Here is a 17,435-nt window from a genome sequence, read left to right as displayed (position 1 = left end):
CTAGAGCTATGTTGGCTGGAGTCAAGGCTTTATATGCTTTGTCTCTTGCCAAAAAGGTCAAAGGGTAGAGGACAGACTATGACTGGTCCACCGGTCCTCCATGTTTTGGGGGTTCAGCTCCGGGCTAGCAACCCTGACTGGTGAAAGAAATTGTCACAGAAACAAAAATGAAGAATCCTTCTACATCTCGGTGTGATGGTATCCCTGAGTCTCCACCCAGGAATTCCATGACTGATGGGAGTGAGAACTGAGAGGAAGCTACTGACGTGATGAAGGAAGCCTTGAACACCGCCAGGGATGGAAGGCCTTCACTGCTGCCTAAATGCCAGCGGCGTATCGGGCAGCAAGTAAACACGAGAAAGTCTGCAGACACTGGAAATCCAGAGCAACACACACAAAATGCTGGAGGAACTCTGCAGGTCAAGCAATACTTATAGAAATGAATAAACCATTTCAGGTCGAGGCTCTTCTTTATTTTCGTGTATCTCTCTGTGTACTGTGAACTAATTCCAGTTACTCTGGTTTGTCTCTCCTTTCCTGGGGTTAACCTACAATCTGGCAATTGAGCGGAAAGAGAAAAAAACAACACAGATAAGATATCTGCTCTATTTGCAGGAACTTGCATTCTTTCTGGTCACTGAATGTGCCCTTTAAACGGAAACAAAAAAGACAAATCCTTGGGATGGGGGAAGATTTAGTCTGGTTACAATGCATGAGCAACATTACAAGTGCAATGGGAAGAATTGCTCTGATTGCTAAAAAAAAACAAATTGCCGACTTAGCTTTCACAATGTCACCAACAGTTTTGACATTGCAACAGAAAATATCCTTCCAGTCATAAACTTCATTGGCTGAAGGGGGCTGAATGATTTTATCTTTCTGTTTCACACCTAGTGACTCATAGAACTTAGAACATTAGAGCCCAGTACAGGCCCTTTGGCCCACGATGTTGTGCCATCCTTTTAGAGTCATAGAAAACTACAGTAAGGAAACAGGCCCTTCAGCCCATCTAGTCCATACCTATCCATTTTGTTATGTTTTGCCACTTCAAAACATGAAACTAAGTCAAAAGAAGATTCAGCAGTCTGAAAATGTGTGTCTAACTTCGAGTTTACTTTAAGCGAGGCACACACGTATCACATAGTAGCGTGATGACATGTGCAATTAACGTATTTTCACATATAACTTGCAATGAGTTATTTAAGCAATCAAGAATACTTAAACAACAACACATTTACAAAATTACAGGCAGCACGGTTGCATAGTGGTTAGCACAATGCTATACAGTACAGGTGACCCAAAATTCATTGCCTACCACTGCCTGTAAGGAGTTTGTACATTTTCCCCATGACTGCTTAGGTTTCCTCTGGGTGCCCCACTTTCCTTGCACAGCCCAAAGATGCACCGGTTGGTAGGTTAATTGGTCATTGTAATTTGTCCCATGGTTAGAGTAGGGTTAAATTGGGAGATTGCTGGACTGTGTGGCTCGAAGGGCTGAATCTCAATAAATAACTTACTCAAATATTAATAGGCATCCGTTAGTCTCGTGAGACCATGGATTTGCGCCTTGGAAGGTTTCCAGGGCGCAGGCCTGGGCAAGGTTGTATGGAAGACCGGCAGTTGCCCGTGCTGCAAGTCTCCCCTCTCCACGCCACCAATGTTGTCCAAGGGAAGGGCATTTAGAACCCATACAGCTTGGCACCGGTGTCGTCGCAGAGCAATGTGTGGTTAAGTGCCTTGCTCAAGGACACAACATGCTGCCTCAGCCGAGGCTCGAACTAGCGACCTTCATATCACTAGATGAACGCCTTAACCACTTGGCCACATGCCAACACTACTCAAATATTATTTAAATATTAAATCACAACACATTTAAACTACACCAGGACCATTGCCCTCCAAACCCCTCCTATCCAACCCTATTCCAACTCTAACCTACTCTAAGAGTAATCTAACCCTTCCCTATTGCATAGCCCTCCATTATATCTTAAAGATGACCTTTTTTTTTCTGGATCCTGAAGCCAGTATTTGAATAGCTATGGCGTTTGATGGATGTGTACATAAATTTGTAGAAAACTATATACCAAATTCTGGAGAGGAGATTTTTGTGAGAGCGATCTTGACTTCAAAGTTCAAAGTAATTTTTATTATCAGCCTATATATCACCATATACAACCCTGGGATTTATTTTCCTGCAGGCATACTCGGTAGATCTATAGAATAGTAACTATAACAGGGTCAATGAAAGGTGCAGAAGACAACAAACTGTGAAAATGCAAATATAAATAATTAGCAATAAGTAATGAGAACATGAGGCAAAGAGTCCTTAAAATGAGATCATTGGCTGTGGGAACACCTCAGTGGATGGGCAAGTGAGTGTAGTTATCCCCTTTGGTTCAAGAGCCTGATGGTTGAGGGGTAGTAACTGTTCCTGAACCTGGTGGTGCAAGTCTTGAGGCCTCTATACCTTCTAGCTGATGGCAGCAGCGAGACGAGAGCACGGCCTGGATGGTGGCAATCTCTGACAATGGATGCTGCTTTCCTACAACAGCACTTCATGCTCAATGGGTGGGCTTCACCCGCGCCAAATTCACTTTCTGATCAAAAGCACTGGTGTTTCCACAGCAGGCCATGGTGTAACCAGTCAATTCACTCTCCACCACACACCTAGAGAAGTTTGTCAAAGTTTTTAATGACGTGCCAAATCTCGGCAGGCTCCTGAGGAAGCAGAGGTGCTGCCGTGCTTTCTTAGCAATCGCATTTACATGCTGGGTCTAGGACAGGTCTTCATGAAATGGTAACACCTATGAATTTAAAAGTTGCTAACCCTGTCCACCTCTGATTCTCTGATGAGGACTGGCTCATGGAACTCTGGTTCCCTTCTCCTGAAGTCTATAATCAGTTCCTTGGTCTTGCTGACACTGGGTGAGACATTATTGCTATGGCTCAACTCAGCCACGTTTCCGGTCTCCTTTCTGCATGCCGATTTATCACCACCTGTATGGGAGATGAAAGTTGCCACACCAAAGCATTAAGAAATGCAACTAAGTCGAGGGGCACCTTATTGGCGGAGAAACCCCGTTATCATCCGAGCTAAAATGGAAGGTGTTCGAAATAAAGTGTAAGAATGGAAATTAGGAGCATAATGGTCTCACGATGTCCCAAAGCACTTTCCAGCAATAAAGTGTTTTTGAAGTACAGCTACTGTTGTGATACAGGGCAGGCCAGCCGGCAACTGAGAAGAGAAGCAACATTTTGTCCCTAACCTACGTTCAAGGCATTAACCTCCTTCTTTTGTCTCAGTTGCTGATGGAACTGGTGTGCGATCTCAACATTTTCTGGTCCCTTCGCAGCTTCCCGGCAATTGCACTTCACTTTTACAGCTGCGCTCGTACAAAATATTGTAGCTGCCAGGGTGACCTAGAATCTATCCCTCCTGAATATTCTGAAGCACGATTATGATTCTGTGAAGGCATTACTACTTACCCTCCCCCACCATTATTTTCACAGTGCCCACAATCTTGCTTTTAATTGGATAAATGCTAATCCAATCATAATCAATGTTGTATCAAGGTTGGCTGTTGACATCAATATCATGACCAGCAATCTTTTCATTTCAATCCCACTGAAACCTCAACTTTTATTTTAAAAGCAACAGTTGCAAGGCGATTGCCATGGTGATTTGAGGGAGGAATTACAAACGATTGCTGTCAATTGAGAGAAAGGAGCAACTGTTCATGTGAAGAGAGGGCCCTGGTCAGAAAATCTATGCTGCACAGAACTTACTGAGGAAATGCAAAAAAATGGGTGATGAAAATCCATCAGAAATCGGGGCTCTTAATGAGAAAAGCTCCAACATTACCCCACTACAACCCAGAATTCACAGCCCTGCAACTTTTGACTCCGGGCATTTTGGAAACAGGTAAATCTCCTTTTCTTCTCTTGTTATGATCTGGATGCACTGTCTGAGAGGACGGAGGAAGCAGAAACAACAGTAGCTTTCACAAAGGAATTGGGTGTGTAAAAGGGGGTACAGAAAGAAAGAGCTCTGCGGAATGGGATAACTTTGATGACTCTTTTAAAGAAGGTGCATAAAGCGCTGAATGGCTGTCAAGACAAGTCGAGTTTAGTGTCAGTGAGATACAGGTGCAATGGAAAAAAGCTTGCTTTCCACAGCATCAGTTTTAGACGACACTCAGATTAGAATATATAGTACATAAACTATTACCAGACAGTGAAGAAATAAAGATTTGTGCCAAAAAACAAGACATTATTGCAAAACGAGGCAAGTCCATGCTTGTGTAAGAAGTGGTCTGTGGCTCTTCCATCAAAGTTTTGTGATTCCCTGTCATACCAAAGACACTGATGAACGTTGGGATTCTTTTAAGTGATAGTTCTTTAACAGGAAGTCTAAGCTCAGTGTGAGACAAGAATGTTAGCTCCACATTGATTACTTGGAATGAAAGTGTCCTCAGAATATTCTAGACTTAGTCATAGTCATAGTCATACATTATTGATCCCGGGGGAAATTGGTTTTCGTTACAGTTGCTCCATAAATAATAAATAGTAATAGAACCATAAATAGTTAAATAGTAATATGTAAATTATGCCAGTAAATTATGAAGTAAGTCCAGGACCAGCCTATTGGCTCGGGGTGTCTGACCCTCCAAGGGAGGAGTTGTAAAGTTTGATGGCCACAGGCAGGAATGACTTCCTATGATGCTCAGTGTTGCATCTCGGAGGAATGAGTCTCTGGCTGAATGTACTCCTGCGTCCAACCAGTACATTATGTAGTGGATGGGAGACATTGACCAAGATGGCATGCAACTTGGACAGCATCCTCTTTGCAGACACCACCGTTGGAGAATCCAGTTCCATCCCCACAACATCACTGGCCTTACGAATGAGTTTGTTGATTCTGTTGGTGTCTGCTGCCCCAGCACACAACAGCAAACATGATAGCACTGGCCACCACAGACTCGTAGAACATCCTCAGCATCGTCCGGCAGATGTTAAAGGACCTCAGTCTCCTCAGGAAATAGAGACGGCTCTGACCCTTCCTGTCGACAGCCTCAGTGTTCTTTGACCAGTCCAGTTTATTGTCGATTTGTATCCCCAGGTATTTGTAATCCCCCACCATGTCCACACTGACCCCCTGGATGGAAACAGGGGTCACCGGTACCTTAGCTCTCCTCAGGTCTACCACCAGCTCCTTAGTCTTTTTAACATTAAGCTGCAGATAATTCTGCTCACACCACGTGACAAAGTTTCCTACCGTAGCCCTGTACTCAGCCTCATCTCCCTTGCTGATGCATCCAACTATGGCAGAGTCATCAGAAAGACTTGGGTGCACTAGTTAATGCATTTACTGCTTATCTGCTACTGTAGTTTATTGGCTTGCTTTTTTTTCGTCATATCAACAGATATTTGTTGGGGGCAATCTTTTAAAGAGAATGGGTACTGCCCAGTTCTGGAGGGAAGACGCTTCTCTTCAGGAAAATTAGCTTGAGGTGCTCAAAGCTCCAGGGGTCCAAGTACATAACTCCTTGAAAGAGGCTACACAGGTCAATAAGGTGGTTAAGAAGGTTTATGGAATACTTGCTTTTGAGTTCAAAAGTCAAGAGGTTATGTTGTAACTTTATAAAACTCTGGTTAGGCCACATCTGGAGTATTGCATACAGTTCTGATCACCCCACTATAGGAAGGATGTTGAGGTTTCGGAGAGGGTACAGAAGAGGTTCACCAGAATGTTGCCTGGTTTAGAGGGCATGTGCTATCACGAGAGGCTGGTTAAACTTGGGTTGTTTTCTCTGGAGTGCCGGAGGCTGAGAGGAGATCTGGTAAATGTTTACAAGATTATGAGAGGTGCAGATAGAGTGGACATAGAGTAGCTGTTTCCCAGGGTTACAATGTCTAATACCAGAAGGGTGAAGGTGAGAGGGGGTAGGGGTTCAAGGGGGATGTGAGGGAACACAGACAGTGGTGGATGCCTGGAATGCACTGCCTGGTATGGTGGCAGAAGCAAATACATTAGAGGCTTTTAAGAGACGTTTGGATAGGCATGTGGATGTAAGGAAGATGGAAGGATATAGACATGGTGTAGGTAGGAAGGATTAGTGTTTGTGTGTTTTTGAATTGCTTTTTAGCCAGTACAGCACAACATTGTGGGCCGAGTGGCCTGTTCCTGTGCTGTACTGTTCTGTGTTCTATGCTCTAAGCTACTACGGAGTTCAGGGCAGGCATCCAGCAGGGAGAACAGATGAGGGGCTACGTCTTCAACACGTGGAAAAAGAAAGTTTGCAAAAAGTATTTTATTTCACCTGGGTTGTTCCAATTAGCAGAATTTGTTGCCAATTTTTCAGGTTCAAGTGGATTTTAAGTGTTGTTCTGAATTAATTGCCGTAGAGCAGATAGAAAGGACCAAGCAGCCATTTACTTATCCCAAGGGTTGGGAGTGAAGTTTATGAGTGGTAGACAGATTACTATGAGATGAGCCAACAGAAAATTGTGAGAAATATTAGGCCTGAAGTACTTAGACAGTGTTTCAAACACTAAGAGCATAAGACATAGGAGCAGAATTAGGTTATTCGGCCCATCGAGTCTACCTAGCCTTTTCTTCATAGCTGGACCATTTCCCTCTCAACCCCGTTCTCCTACATTTTTCCTGTAATCTTTCACACCCTCACTAATCAAGGAGCTATCAACCTGCGCCTTAAATACACCCAATGGCCTGGCCTCCACGGCTATTTGTTGAATAACCACTGTAGCTGAACATATACACAGCAACACTTTTTGAATGGATTCTCTGTCCTTGAGATTGGCAAATATGGTCTACAAAGTTGCCAGAACCATCCTATTTGTCGTCTGACTTTTAGAATAGGTTTATTGTATCTTCATTGTCATCATTATCATCATCATCATCATGTGCTGTCTCATATGACTTATGGTCTTTCCATGACCACGATTGTTCTTGGCAAATTTTTCGACAGAAGTGGTTTCCCGTTGCCTTCTTCTAGACAATGTCTTCACAAGCCATGATCAATACTCTTCTGAGATTGTCTGCCTGGATCAGTGGTCGCATAACCAGGATTGTGATGTGCACCAGCTGCTCATACGACCATCCACCACCTGCTCCCATGTCTTCATGTGACCCTGATCGGGGGGGGAGGCGGGGGTGGCAGGCAGAGCAGGTGCTACACCTTGCCCAAGGGTGACCTGCAGGCCAGCAGAGGGGAGGAACATCATACATCTCCTCTGGCAGAGAGATATCTCCACCCCGCCACCCATTTTAGAAACTGGCCCATTATTCGAAGAAATGGGGCAGGAGGATTAAAATTTTAGATTCAGCAGGTAAATGTCACTCTCGAAAGTCTTTGAAGCCCCCTGTCATAAGTTTGAGACAGATAAAGAGGCTGAGAAGAACGATTGTTTATCCAAACACCGGCAGATTATCAAAAAATGCTGGACTACGATTTGCTGACAGTTACAAGTTTGAAGACTTTGTACCTCTGCTGGGAGCAACTGGCTCTCCAAATAGTGGAAGTTCTAACACGAATTTCATGACGTGTGAGTGATGATAAACCTGATTCAGATATGGGTCTCCACTGTGGACTGAGAGTGGGAAGAGGGCAGGGAGAGGGGAATCATGGTTGGGAAAAGGGGAAGGAAGCAGGAAGTATCAGAGAGACATTCTGTAATGATCAATAAGCCGGTTGTTTGGAATCAAATGATCTTACCTGGTGTCTCAGGGCTGGGTGTGTCTGCACCCGCGCCACCCCTCCCCGCCCCGACCCTCCTCTGCTGCCTGTTCCAAACCCATCCCACAGTGCTCCTACCTCCCCATTCCCAACATCCTTTGCTCGCATCAGATTTATATATACATTTACATTCGCATTCTTTGTTTGGGGTTTTTTTCCTGTTTCGTGGATGTCTGTGAAAAGTAAGAATTTCGGGTTGTATACTGTATACATTCTCTGATATGAAATGGAATCATTAAACCATTGAACCAAACTCGCTCTCCGCTCCACATTGACAAATACAGTACTGTGCAAAAGCCTCAGGCAGCTAGCTACGTACATGTTCTGTACGACAGGTTGCTGACCAATACTCTTTACGCATCCTGTCTCACAATCCTATCAGACTGGCAGTAAATGATTGATCTGCACTGCCAGTAAAATCGGCACTACTCTTGTCCTAGTCTACTGACGTACCAAGGTCATGATGTTTGTCATGGTTGTAATTAAACATTGGAAACCTACAGAAGCAAGAAGATTAGCAATGCTTGGGTTTTACACCTAACAAAATAGACCTTAATAACTTCACGGTTACTATGGTGGTGGAAGTAGATACATTCATCATCATCATTGTGTGCCATGTCGGGCGATCATGATCTCATGACCATGATTGTTCTTGGTAAGTTTTTCTACAGAAGTGGTTTGCCATTGCCGCCTTCTGGGCAGTGCCTTTACAAGACGGGTGACCCCAGCCATTGTCAATACACTTCAGAGATTGTTTGCCTGGCGTCAGTGGTCACATAACCAGGATTTGTGATATGCACCAGCTGCTCATACACCCATCCACCACCTGCCTCCATGGCTTCACCATGATCAGAGGAGGGTTAAGCAGGTGCTACTCCTTACCTAAGGGTGACCTGTGGGCTAGCGGAAGGAAGGAACCCCTTGCACCTCCTTTGGCAGAGACCTATCTCCACCTTGCCACCTTGTAGCTACATTAGGGACATTTAAGAGGCACTCAGATAGGCACATGGGTGAAAGAAGAATGCAGGGCCATGTGTGAGAGAAGGATTAGGTTGATCTTAGACTCACTTAAAACATCGCAGACCAAAGAGTCTGCAGTGCTCTGTGTTCGAAATTTGTAAGTTTGCTGAAAACGATAATCATCAAAATAGTCCCCATTTTTGATTTAGAAGAACCCTGTTGGTCAAGTCTTCAGGCTGTTCATTTGGCCTTTCTCTTTCCACCAATTTAATCAATAAAGCAAAATTGTGTTCTATTTTGTATCATTTCTTAATGCATGCATTACTAAACGACAATAAAAGAGGACTGCGTGTCTTCATAATCTATTCCAGTTATTAATCTCCCTAGGAGCATCTCCTCTACAAATTTAGAACTTAATTTAGACCACAGCCACAAAGATGAAAAAAAAACCACATTTGACAAAGTACCTTATTACGTGTTTGCCATCATTGCAACAACTTGATTTGATGGGTCTGAATATTATTCAAATTTATTGGAGGCTAATCCATGACGCCTGAGTTGTTCTTCCAGAAAGAAGATGGGCTACATCACTGGGATCCTCCTGATTATCACTGTTATTATTAGTGTTGGAGCAATTATGCATCTGACCAGTGGATGTAAGGCCTGCGAGATCCATAAAAACACTGCAGTGGCATCTGATGCAGCACGGTGTTCTAGAATCGGCAGGTAAGCCACCGTGGTTCTTCATTGGAATATTGGAGAGGCATCTGTAATGCATCAAAATCCATGTGTTTCTCGGTAATCTTTCAGTGAAAAACATGATGAAGTGTCACCTTGGTTAGTTGAAAAGTCTTGGATGTGGATGTGCTTAAGTTACCTTCAGTTTCAGGGGAATTGGCATGAGAAGTGTATTGCTTAAGCCAAAGTTGTAAAAACACTGTGATGTGACTTCACATTGAAATCGCACACCCATGCCTGCACCACTTGTTTACGCCCTGAACTGCCAAGCGCTACACCCTGCCAGAGAAACCGCCCCAGAACCGCGGAACACAACCACGCCATTTTAATTCCTCTGGTCTGTTTCACCATCGAGTGAAATCGTGGCCGACTTGTAAATTAACCGTCATTGAGCCACATCACTTGGATTACAAATATTTCTCAGGTTTAAAAATTAATCAGTATCATCCACCATTTGCAAAGAGAGCTCAAGGGGTCTTGTATCCAGAATGAAATGTTTCTGAACTTTCCTCTGAAGAGACCTGACTTGATCGTCTAAAAAGTTTAAAGTTCAAATTAAAATTTATTATCGGAATATGTGCACGTCACCACGTGCAACTCTGTGATTCTTTTCTGTGGGAGCATGAAATAACAGGATAAAGAGTCCTTACATAAGAAAATAAGAATATAAGAAACAGGGGCAGGAGTTGGCCATCTGGCCCATTGAACCTTCTCCGCCATTCAATAAGATCATGGCTGATCTGGCTATGGACTCATCTCCACCTACCAGCCTTTTCCCCATAACCTTTAATTCCCCTACTGTGCAAAAATCTATCCAAAGTGAGATAATTAGTCATCTGCCTTGATTGATAGATAGATACTTTACCGATCCCAAAGGAAATTACAGTGTTACAGTAGCATTACAAGTGCACAGATATAAATATTAGATGAGAAGTAGGAAGAATAAAACTTGAGTTACCACCGAAAGTCTAACAGGAGGGGGTCATCACTTCCCCGGCTATAGGTTCACTCTTTATGGAGCCTAATGGCCAAGAGTAAGAATGACTTACTTTGGAGCAGCGCAGTTGTCTTAGTCTATTACTAAAAGTCTATTACTGGTGGCGCAGTGACATCAGCTCTGGACTCCGGAGCGAAGGTTCCCGAGTTCGAATCCAGGTCGGGCCACCCCCGAGCACACTTTCCATCCGTGCCGGGTTGAGTGTCAAGCTGGCCACTCGGCCTGGTAAAAAATACAAGGGTCGAGTCAGGAACATTCAATACGTGACCCAGTTAATCCTGACACCACGTGCCAGACAAGAATGGCTGAATGTCTGGTACGACACATTTAAAAAAAACTATAAGTGCTCCTCTGTTCAGCCTAGGTGGCATGCAGAGAGTGAGAAGCATTGTCCAGAATTGCCAGAATTTCCCGTAGGATCCTTTGTTCTACCACAGCCTCCAGTGTGTCCAGTCTGACTCCTATAACAAATCCAGTCTTTCTAATCAGTTTATTGAGCCTGTTGGCATCACCCATGTTGATGCCATTGCCCCAGCACACCACCGCATAGAAGATTGTACTGGCAACAGCGGACTGGTAGAACATGTGAAGGAGAGGCTGGCAGACTCCAAAGGACCTCAGCCTCCTTAGGAAGTAGAGGCAACTCTGGCCCTTCTTGTACACAGCTTCTGTTTTCGTGCTACACTCAAGTCTGTCATCCAGGCGCATTAGATGAGTTTAATGAATTTATTTATTTATTGAGATGCAACGCGGAATAGGCCCTTCTGGCCCTTCGAGCCACGCCACCCAGTAATCCCCCAATTTAACCCTAGCCTAATCACAGGACAATTTACAATGACCAATTAACCCACCAACCGGCACGTCTTGGAACTGTGGGAGGAAACCCATGCGGTCACAGGGAGAACGTACAAACTCCTTACAGTCGGCGGTGGGAATTGAACCTGATCACTGAGTGGTGTTCGAGTTACCTACCCTCACGTGGTCTGGTACAAGACTCTTTAGATTTCACTTCAGGGTCAACTCAAGTTTTAAAATCTGATTTAGACTATACAAGATTAGAACCATTTTGCAATGATACTCAATTTTAAATATAACTAAATCCTACCACTTCCCATAGTTCCGAATTCAGAGGGCATCGAAATGAATAAAATCGTAGCCATACCTTTCCTGTCAATGCAGAGACCATCTCCCGGTTTTGCCCCAGGACTATAATTTGAATAATTTTATGAGACTTAAATGGGAAAGGGATGGCCATTGTAAACGTCTGCAGGGAAGCGTTATAATTGCTCTTCTGACATTAAGGCTGCTATTCATGTTCCCTGCCAGTGGACCAAGGAGAGAGGAAAATGTGTGTCTTTTGAAATTTGCACTTGCGTCAGGAGCAAAGAGGGTTTACACAGCTTTGTAGGAAAAGGTGGAAAGAGGGCAGATTAATTGGATAGCTCTTTCGAAATAATGAGTACAGTCATATTGAGTCAAATGCCTCTCCCTGCGCTGTAAGATTGCTCCTTGACCTTTGCATTTCTGTGTGGTTGCAGAGACGTCCTGATGTGGAACGGATCAGTGGTTGATGCGACCATCGCAGCTCTGCTCTGCATTGGACTGGTGAACGTCCACAGTATGGGAATCGGTGGAGGGCTAATCCTCACAGTCTACAATGCATCTACTGGTTCACTTCTCATCATTGAATGTTTCCCTCTTGTTTTGATTCTCTCATGCTTTTTTTTAAATGAACTGATGTTATATAAAAGGAGTAAAATGTAAAATGGAGGAATATGGGGGGGGAGAGAAAAAACAGCTTTATTTTTAACACACACGAAATGCTGGAGGAACTTGGCCCAAAACGTCGGCTGTACTTTTTTCCATGGATGCTGCCTGGCCTGCTGAGTTCCTCCAGCATTTTGTGTGTGTTGCTCGGATTTCCAGCATCTGCACATTTTCACTTGTTTGAGCGTTACTTTTAGCATATTTCACTCGCATTGCTTCATTCCTTCTTCCCAACTCAGCAGAGTTTGCTTCCAACATTGCGTGTGCTGTGAATTGTACAGTTCTTTGGAACATAGAAGAGCACAGCTCAGGAACTGGCCTTTTGGCCCACAATGTTATGCTGAACCAGCTAAAAAGCACCCAAACACTATCCTTCCTACCTCCACCATGCCAAATATCCCTCCATCTTCCTCACATCCATGCGCCTATCCGAACATCTCTTAAAAGCCTCTAATATATTTGCTTCTACCACCATACCAGGTAGCACATTCCAGGCATCCGCCACTCTCTGAGTGAAAAAACCTACCCCCTCTCACCCTCAATGCCACCCTCTGGTAGTAGACATTTCAACCTAGGACGTCTACTCTATCTACGCCTCTCACAGTTTTGTAAACCTCTATCAGATCTCCCTTCAACCTCTGGAGCTCCAGAGAAAACAGCCCAAGTTCATCCAGCCTCCCCTGATGGCACATGCTTTGGCAGTGTTCTGGTAAACCTCCTCTGCACCCTCTCCAAAGCCTTAACACCCTTCCTATAGTGGGGAGAACAGAGCTGTATGCAATACTCCAGATGTGGCCTAACCAGAGTGTTATAAAGTTCCAACATAACTTCTTGACCTTTGAACTCAGTGCCTCGACAAATAAAAGTAAGCATTCCATCAGCCCTCTTAACCACTTTATCGACCTGTGTACTGAAGTGCATTTATGCACAACGTTATCAATTGGCTCTGACTCAAACGGCGGCTGTCCAGACTGGAGCCCATTGGGATCTGTCTTAGTATCACCTTGTGACCAATTTACCGACTGACCCCTATCCGTTTGGGATGTACGAGGAAATCGGAGCATGCAGTCACTCATTCCCGATGGTGGCAGTATTGATCCTGCTGCTGTAATGGCATTACGCCAAGCACTACTCTACCACGCTGCCCCCAAAACCTATTGGGTGTGGGTTGGGTATTACCTTGGCATTGCAGTTATACCCAGCCAGATTTCAAGTGCTTTTACCTCTGAGCCAGAAGCTTGTGGGTTCAAGTCTTGCTTCATGAAAAATCATGATGATGTTCCAGTGCAAGACTGAATGGACGCTGAGTTGTTCGATTGTGCCATTTCTGGATGTGCTCTCTTGGGCAGACATAAAAAGCTTGAATGGCACTCTTTTGAAGAAGAGGTCAGGAATTGTACCTCATGTCTAGCCAAGACTTGCCTCTCACTCATTATTAGTAAAGCATGTAATCTAAGCATTATCACATTATTGTCTGTGTGAGCTTGCTGTGTATAGATTGGTTCCTGCATTTCTTGCATGGTAGAGTGGCTGCGTTTCAGATAAACTTTATAGTACCACACGCAAAAGGCTATGACTCAGCCAGTCAGGCAGCATCTGTGGTAGTTAATAAAAAGTCTATGTTTCAGGCCGTGACTCTTCTTCGGGACTGGAATCGAAAGAGGGAGATGCCAGAATAAAAAATTGGGGGGTGGGTGGATGAGGATAGTTAAAAGGTGATTGGTGAAGCCAGGTGGCTACAAAAGGTAAAGGGTTGGAGAGGAGGGAATCTGATAGGAGAGGAGAGTGAACGATGGGAGAAGGGGAAGGAGGAGGGGCAGCACTGGGTGGGGGAGTGATAGGCAGGTGAGAAGAGTTAAGAAGCCAGAGTGGGGAATGGGGGGGGGGGAATTTATTTTACTGGAAAAAGAAATTGATATTTATGCCATCACGGTGGAGGCTACCTAGATGGAATATAAGGTGGCGCTCGTTCGCCCTGAGGGTGGCCTCATCTTGGCACAAGAGGAGGCCATGGACCAACGTGTCAGAGCAGGAATTAAAATGTTTGGCCATAGGGAAGTTCTGATTTTGGCGGTTGGAGCAGAGGTGCTCAACAAAACGGTCCCCCACTTTACGACGGGTCTCACCAATGTAGAGGAGGCTGCATCAAGAGCACTGGACACAAGAAATGACCCCAGTAGATTTACAGTATACATTAAATATTTTATAGTGTATAAAGTGGCTTGGAATGCCCTGAAAGTGTGGTGAAATCATGCTATCAATTCTGGTTCCTATTTTTATGAAAAATAGCAGCTGCTACTACGTATGAAAGACTGATTTGTCAGAAAATTTATGAGATTGTGTCCTTACCAGTCAAAAACAAAATTGACCCAGTCTAGTTCCAGCGTCCAGCACAAAGTCCTTGTCCCCTGCAGACTACCTCTCAGTGAATGCACATCCCAATGCTTTTCGAATGTAATGAGGGTCTTTCTGTCTACCACCTTACAGTCAGTGATTTCTAAAGATCATCTGAAAATGTTTCTGTCCTTTCCCCTCCAGTCCTTTTCCCAATTATCTTAAATCTCTGCTGCCCGATTTTGTGTCTGACTCATTTCACTAAGAGGAAGCAAAAGACCCTTTCTCTTCCACCTGGGTCCTGCGTAGTTGAAATAAAATCACTGTTATAATGTGGGAAACTTTCAGTGAAGTCCCCTCTTCATGGAGTGATGGCACAATGTTCAATGGTGATGTAGAGCTGGGACACGCGATAGTTTTATATAAAGCTCCTTGGCAGTGGTGGCCCATAATATGGGAGATCCTAATCTAAAAATCTTTCCTCTGCAAACTTGGAAATCCTGGAGGAAAAGAACACGATTTCGAGGAGGATCAGGGAAGTGTTGGGTCAGAGGAACCGCAGGACATCCACGTTGGGGTAGGAGTTGGAAGGAATGTTCCTAGCAACCAAGGTCTGCAATCACACAGAAGTCCTACTAGAAGGAAAATTAACATGTTCAGTTGCTTGGAAGTGCCACAGGTCAGACTGGGACACTTCGTTAGGTGAAGTTGAAAAGGGCGGCATTGTAACATCGCAGCTAGCATAACACTTTACAGTAGCAGGGCTGGGGGTTCAATTCCCACCACTGTCTGCAAACAATAGGTACCTTCTCCCTGTGACCATGTGGGTTTCCACCGGGTGCTCTGGTTTCCTCCCACATTCCAAAGATGTACGGGTTGGGCTAAGTAGGTTGTGGCATGCTGACTTGTCACTGAAAGCATGGTGACTCTTGCCGGCTGCCCTCCAGCGCATCCTTGGACTGTGCTGGTCATTGACGCAAACGACGCGTTTCACTGTATGTTTTGACATGCACATGACCTTTAACCTCAGCACTCCCATTGAGACTTGCTTCATTGTGTGAGAACTGAGACCTTTACGTAGAATAAATTTGTGCTAATGATGCCCAGAGGTCTTGGAGAAAGGAATTCAGAAATAGGCTGTTTGGATATTTCATAATGTTCGAATGCACAGCACGCAAAAACATTGGTAGAATTCCTGGCATAGGGTATTAGAGGAACGAGTGGTGAACGGTTTTCTGCTTGAGATCATTAAGGATAGCATGTTCGCATGAATCAAAGAACTGATTACAGGAGATGGGATGTTATGTTGAATTTGTATAAGATGTTGGTGAGGCCGAATTTGGAGTATTGTGTGAATTTTGGTCACCTACTCACAGGAAAGATATGAATAAAGTTGAAAGAGTACAGAGAAATTTTACAAGGATATTGCAACGACTGGAGGCCCTAAGTTTTATGGAAAGACTGAATAGATTAGGAGATTATTCCTTGGAACGTAGAAAATTGAGGAGAGATTTGATAGAGTTATTCAAAATTGTGAGAGGTATAGATAGGATAAGCGCAAGCAGGCTTATTCCACTGAGGTTGGGTGGACTATAATTAGAGGTCATGGGTTAAGCAGGAAAAGTTTAAGGGGAACATGAGGTGAAACTTCTTCACTCAGAGGGTGGTGAGAGTATACAAGTGGTGCTTGCAATCTCGATTTTAACGTTTAAGGGAAGTTTGGATAGCTTCATGGATGGTTAGGATATGGAGGGCTATGGTCCAGATGCAAGTTGATAGGACTAGGCAATTTAAATGGTTTGGCTCGGACTAGATAGGCCAAAGGGTCTGTTTCTGTGCTGTAGTTTTTTATGACTCTAACCACAACTACCTAGTCATCTCACATGACTGACAGCTCTGACGTTGAGGAAGTCCCTCAGGGCTCCACTGATGTCAGCTTAATTTGAGAACTCGGATTCTGGAGATGGGCATGAACAGAAAATGCATTGACATCAAGCTGACAGTGTAATTTTACGTGGAATTAGATTGAAGTTCCTTTCTTCCTGACTGGACATTAATCTCTTCAATCAGAAAGAAAGGAAATTCCATCTTGGTCTGCATATTCCGTGGTCTGCCTATTAACGAGTCATTGCCAAAAGCAGCATTGTAAACAACAACAAGCTTCGTTGATTGTCTCTGATTGAGGACACAAAATATGCAAGAGGAATGTAAATGCATTAATATTATTGAAATGTGTAAAAATGATAAATCTCCCCTTGTGATTTAATTCAACTTTTGTTAATATTATTTTTTTTTTCTTCAGGAACTGTTGAAATTATCAATTCAAGAGAAGTGGCTCCCGAGCAAGGCATTCGCAGCAACCAGGAAGCAGGTAAAACATAAGATTCAGAAGCGAGGCACAGTTAGACTATAATCGGTTCAGTGATGCACAAAATAATTACAGCTCAGGGCGCCTGAGTTCGGAGCTCATTTCTGGCGCCGTCAGGGAGGAGACTGTACGTTCTCCCCGTGTAACCATGTCGGGTGGTTTCCTCGGGCTGCTCCGGTTTTCTCAAACCGCCCAAAGACGTACCAGTTAGTAGGTTAATCGGTCATTGTAAATTGTCCTGTGGTTAGGCTAGGATTGAGTAGGTAGGTCACTGGCTCAGAAGGGCCTGTTCCACAACATATCTCTAAATAAGTAAATGGAGTGATAATGCTGGCGCGTGGCGAAGTGGTTAAGGCGTCGGTCTAGTGATCTGAAGGTCGCTAGTTCGAGCCTTGGCTGAGGCAGCGTGTTGTTTCCTTGAGCAAGGCACTTAACCACACATTGCTCTGTGACAACACCGGTGCCAAGCTGTATCGGCCCTAGTGTCCTTCCCTTGGACAACATCGGTGGCGTG

The 17,435-nt window shown here is 44.2% G+C and overlaps 1 protein-coding gene across 2 annotated transcripts in view; it reads left to right on the top strand.

Annotated features, from left to right (window-relative positions):
• Positions 1 to 3,591: 3,591 nt before the first annotated feature.
• The window catches only part of LOC134338857 (glutathione hydrolase 1 proenzyme-like), a 70,156-nt gene continuing 56,312 nt past the window's right edge, over positions 3,592 to 17,435 (top strand). For both annotated transcript variants that reach the window (XM_063035008.1, XM_063035009.1), the window contains exons 1-4: positions 3,592 to 3,922; positions 9,288 to 9,443; positions 11,991 to 12,121; positions 16,856 to 16,924. In XM_063035008.1, the coding sequence (XP_062891078.1) occupies positions 3,804 to 3,922; positions 9,288 to 9,443; positions 11,991 to 12,121; positions 16,856 to 16,924 (475 nt within the window). In that variant the 5' untranslated portion in view covers positions 3,592 to 3,803. The remainder of the gene's footprint in view (positions 3,923 to 9,287; positions 9,444 to 11,990; positions 12,122 to 16,855; positions 16,925 to 17,435) is intronic.

The sequence above is a fragment of the Mobula hypostoma genome, chromosome 28 (assembly GCF_963921235.1).
Source record: "Mobula hypostoma chromosome 28, sMobHyp1.1, whole genome shotgun sequence".
NCBI lineage: Eukaryota > Metazoa > Chordata > Chondrichthyes > Myliobatiformes > Myliobatidae > Mobula > Mobula hypostoma.
Note: the sequence above shows the minus strand (reverse complement) of the source record. Positions and strands in the feature narration are given on the sequence as shown.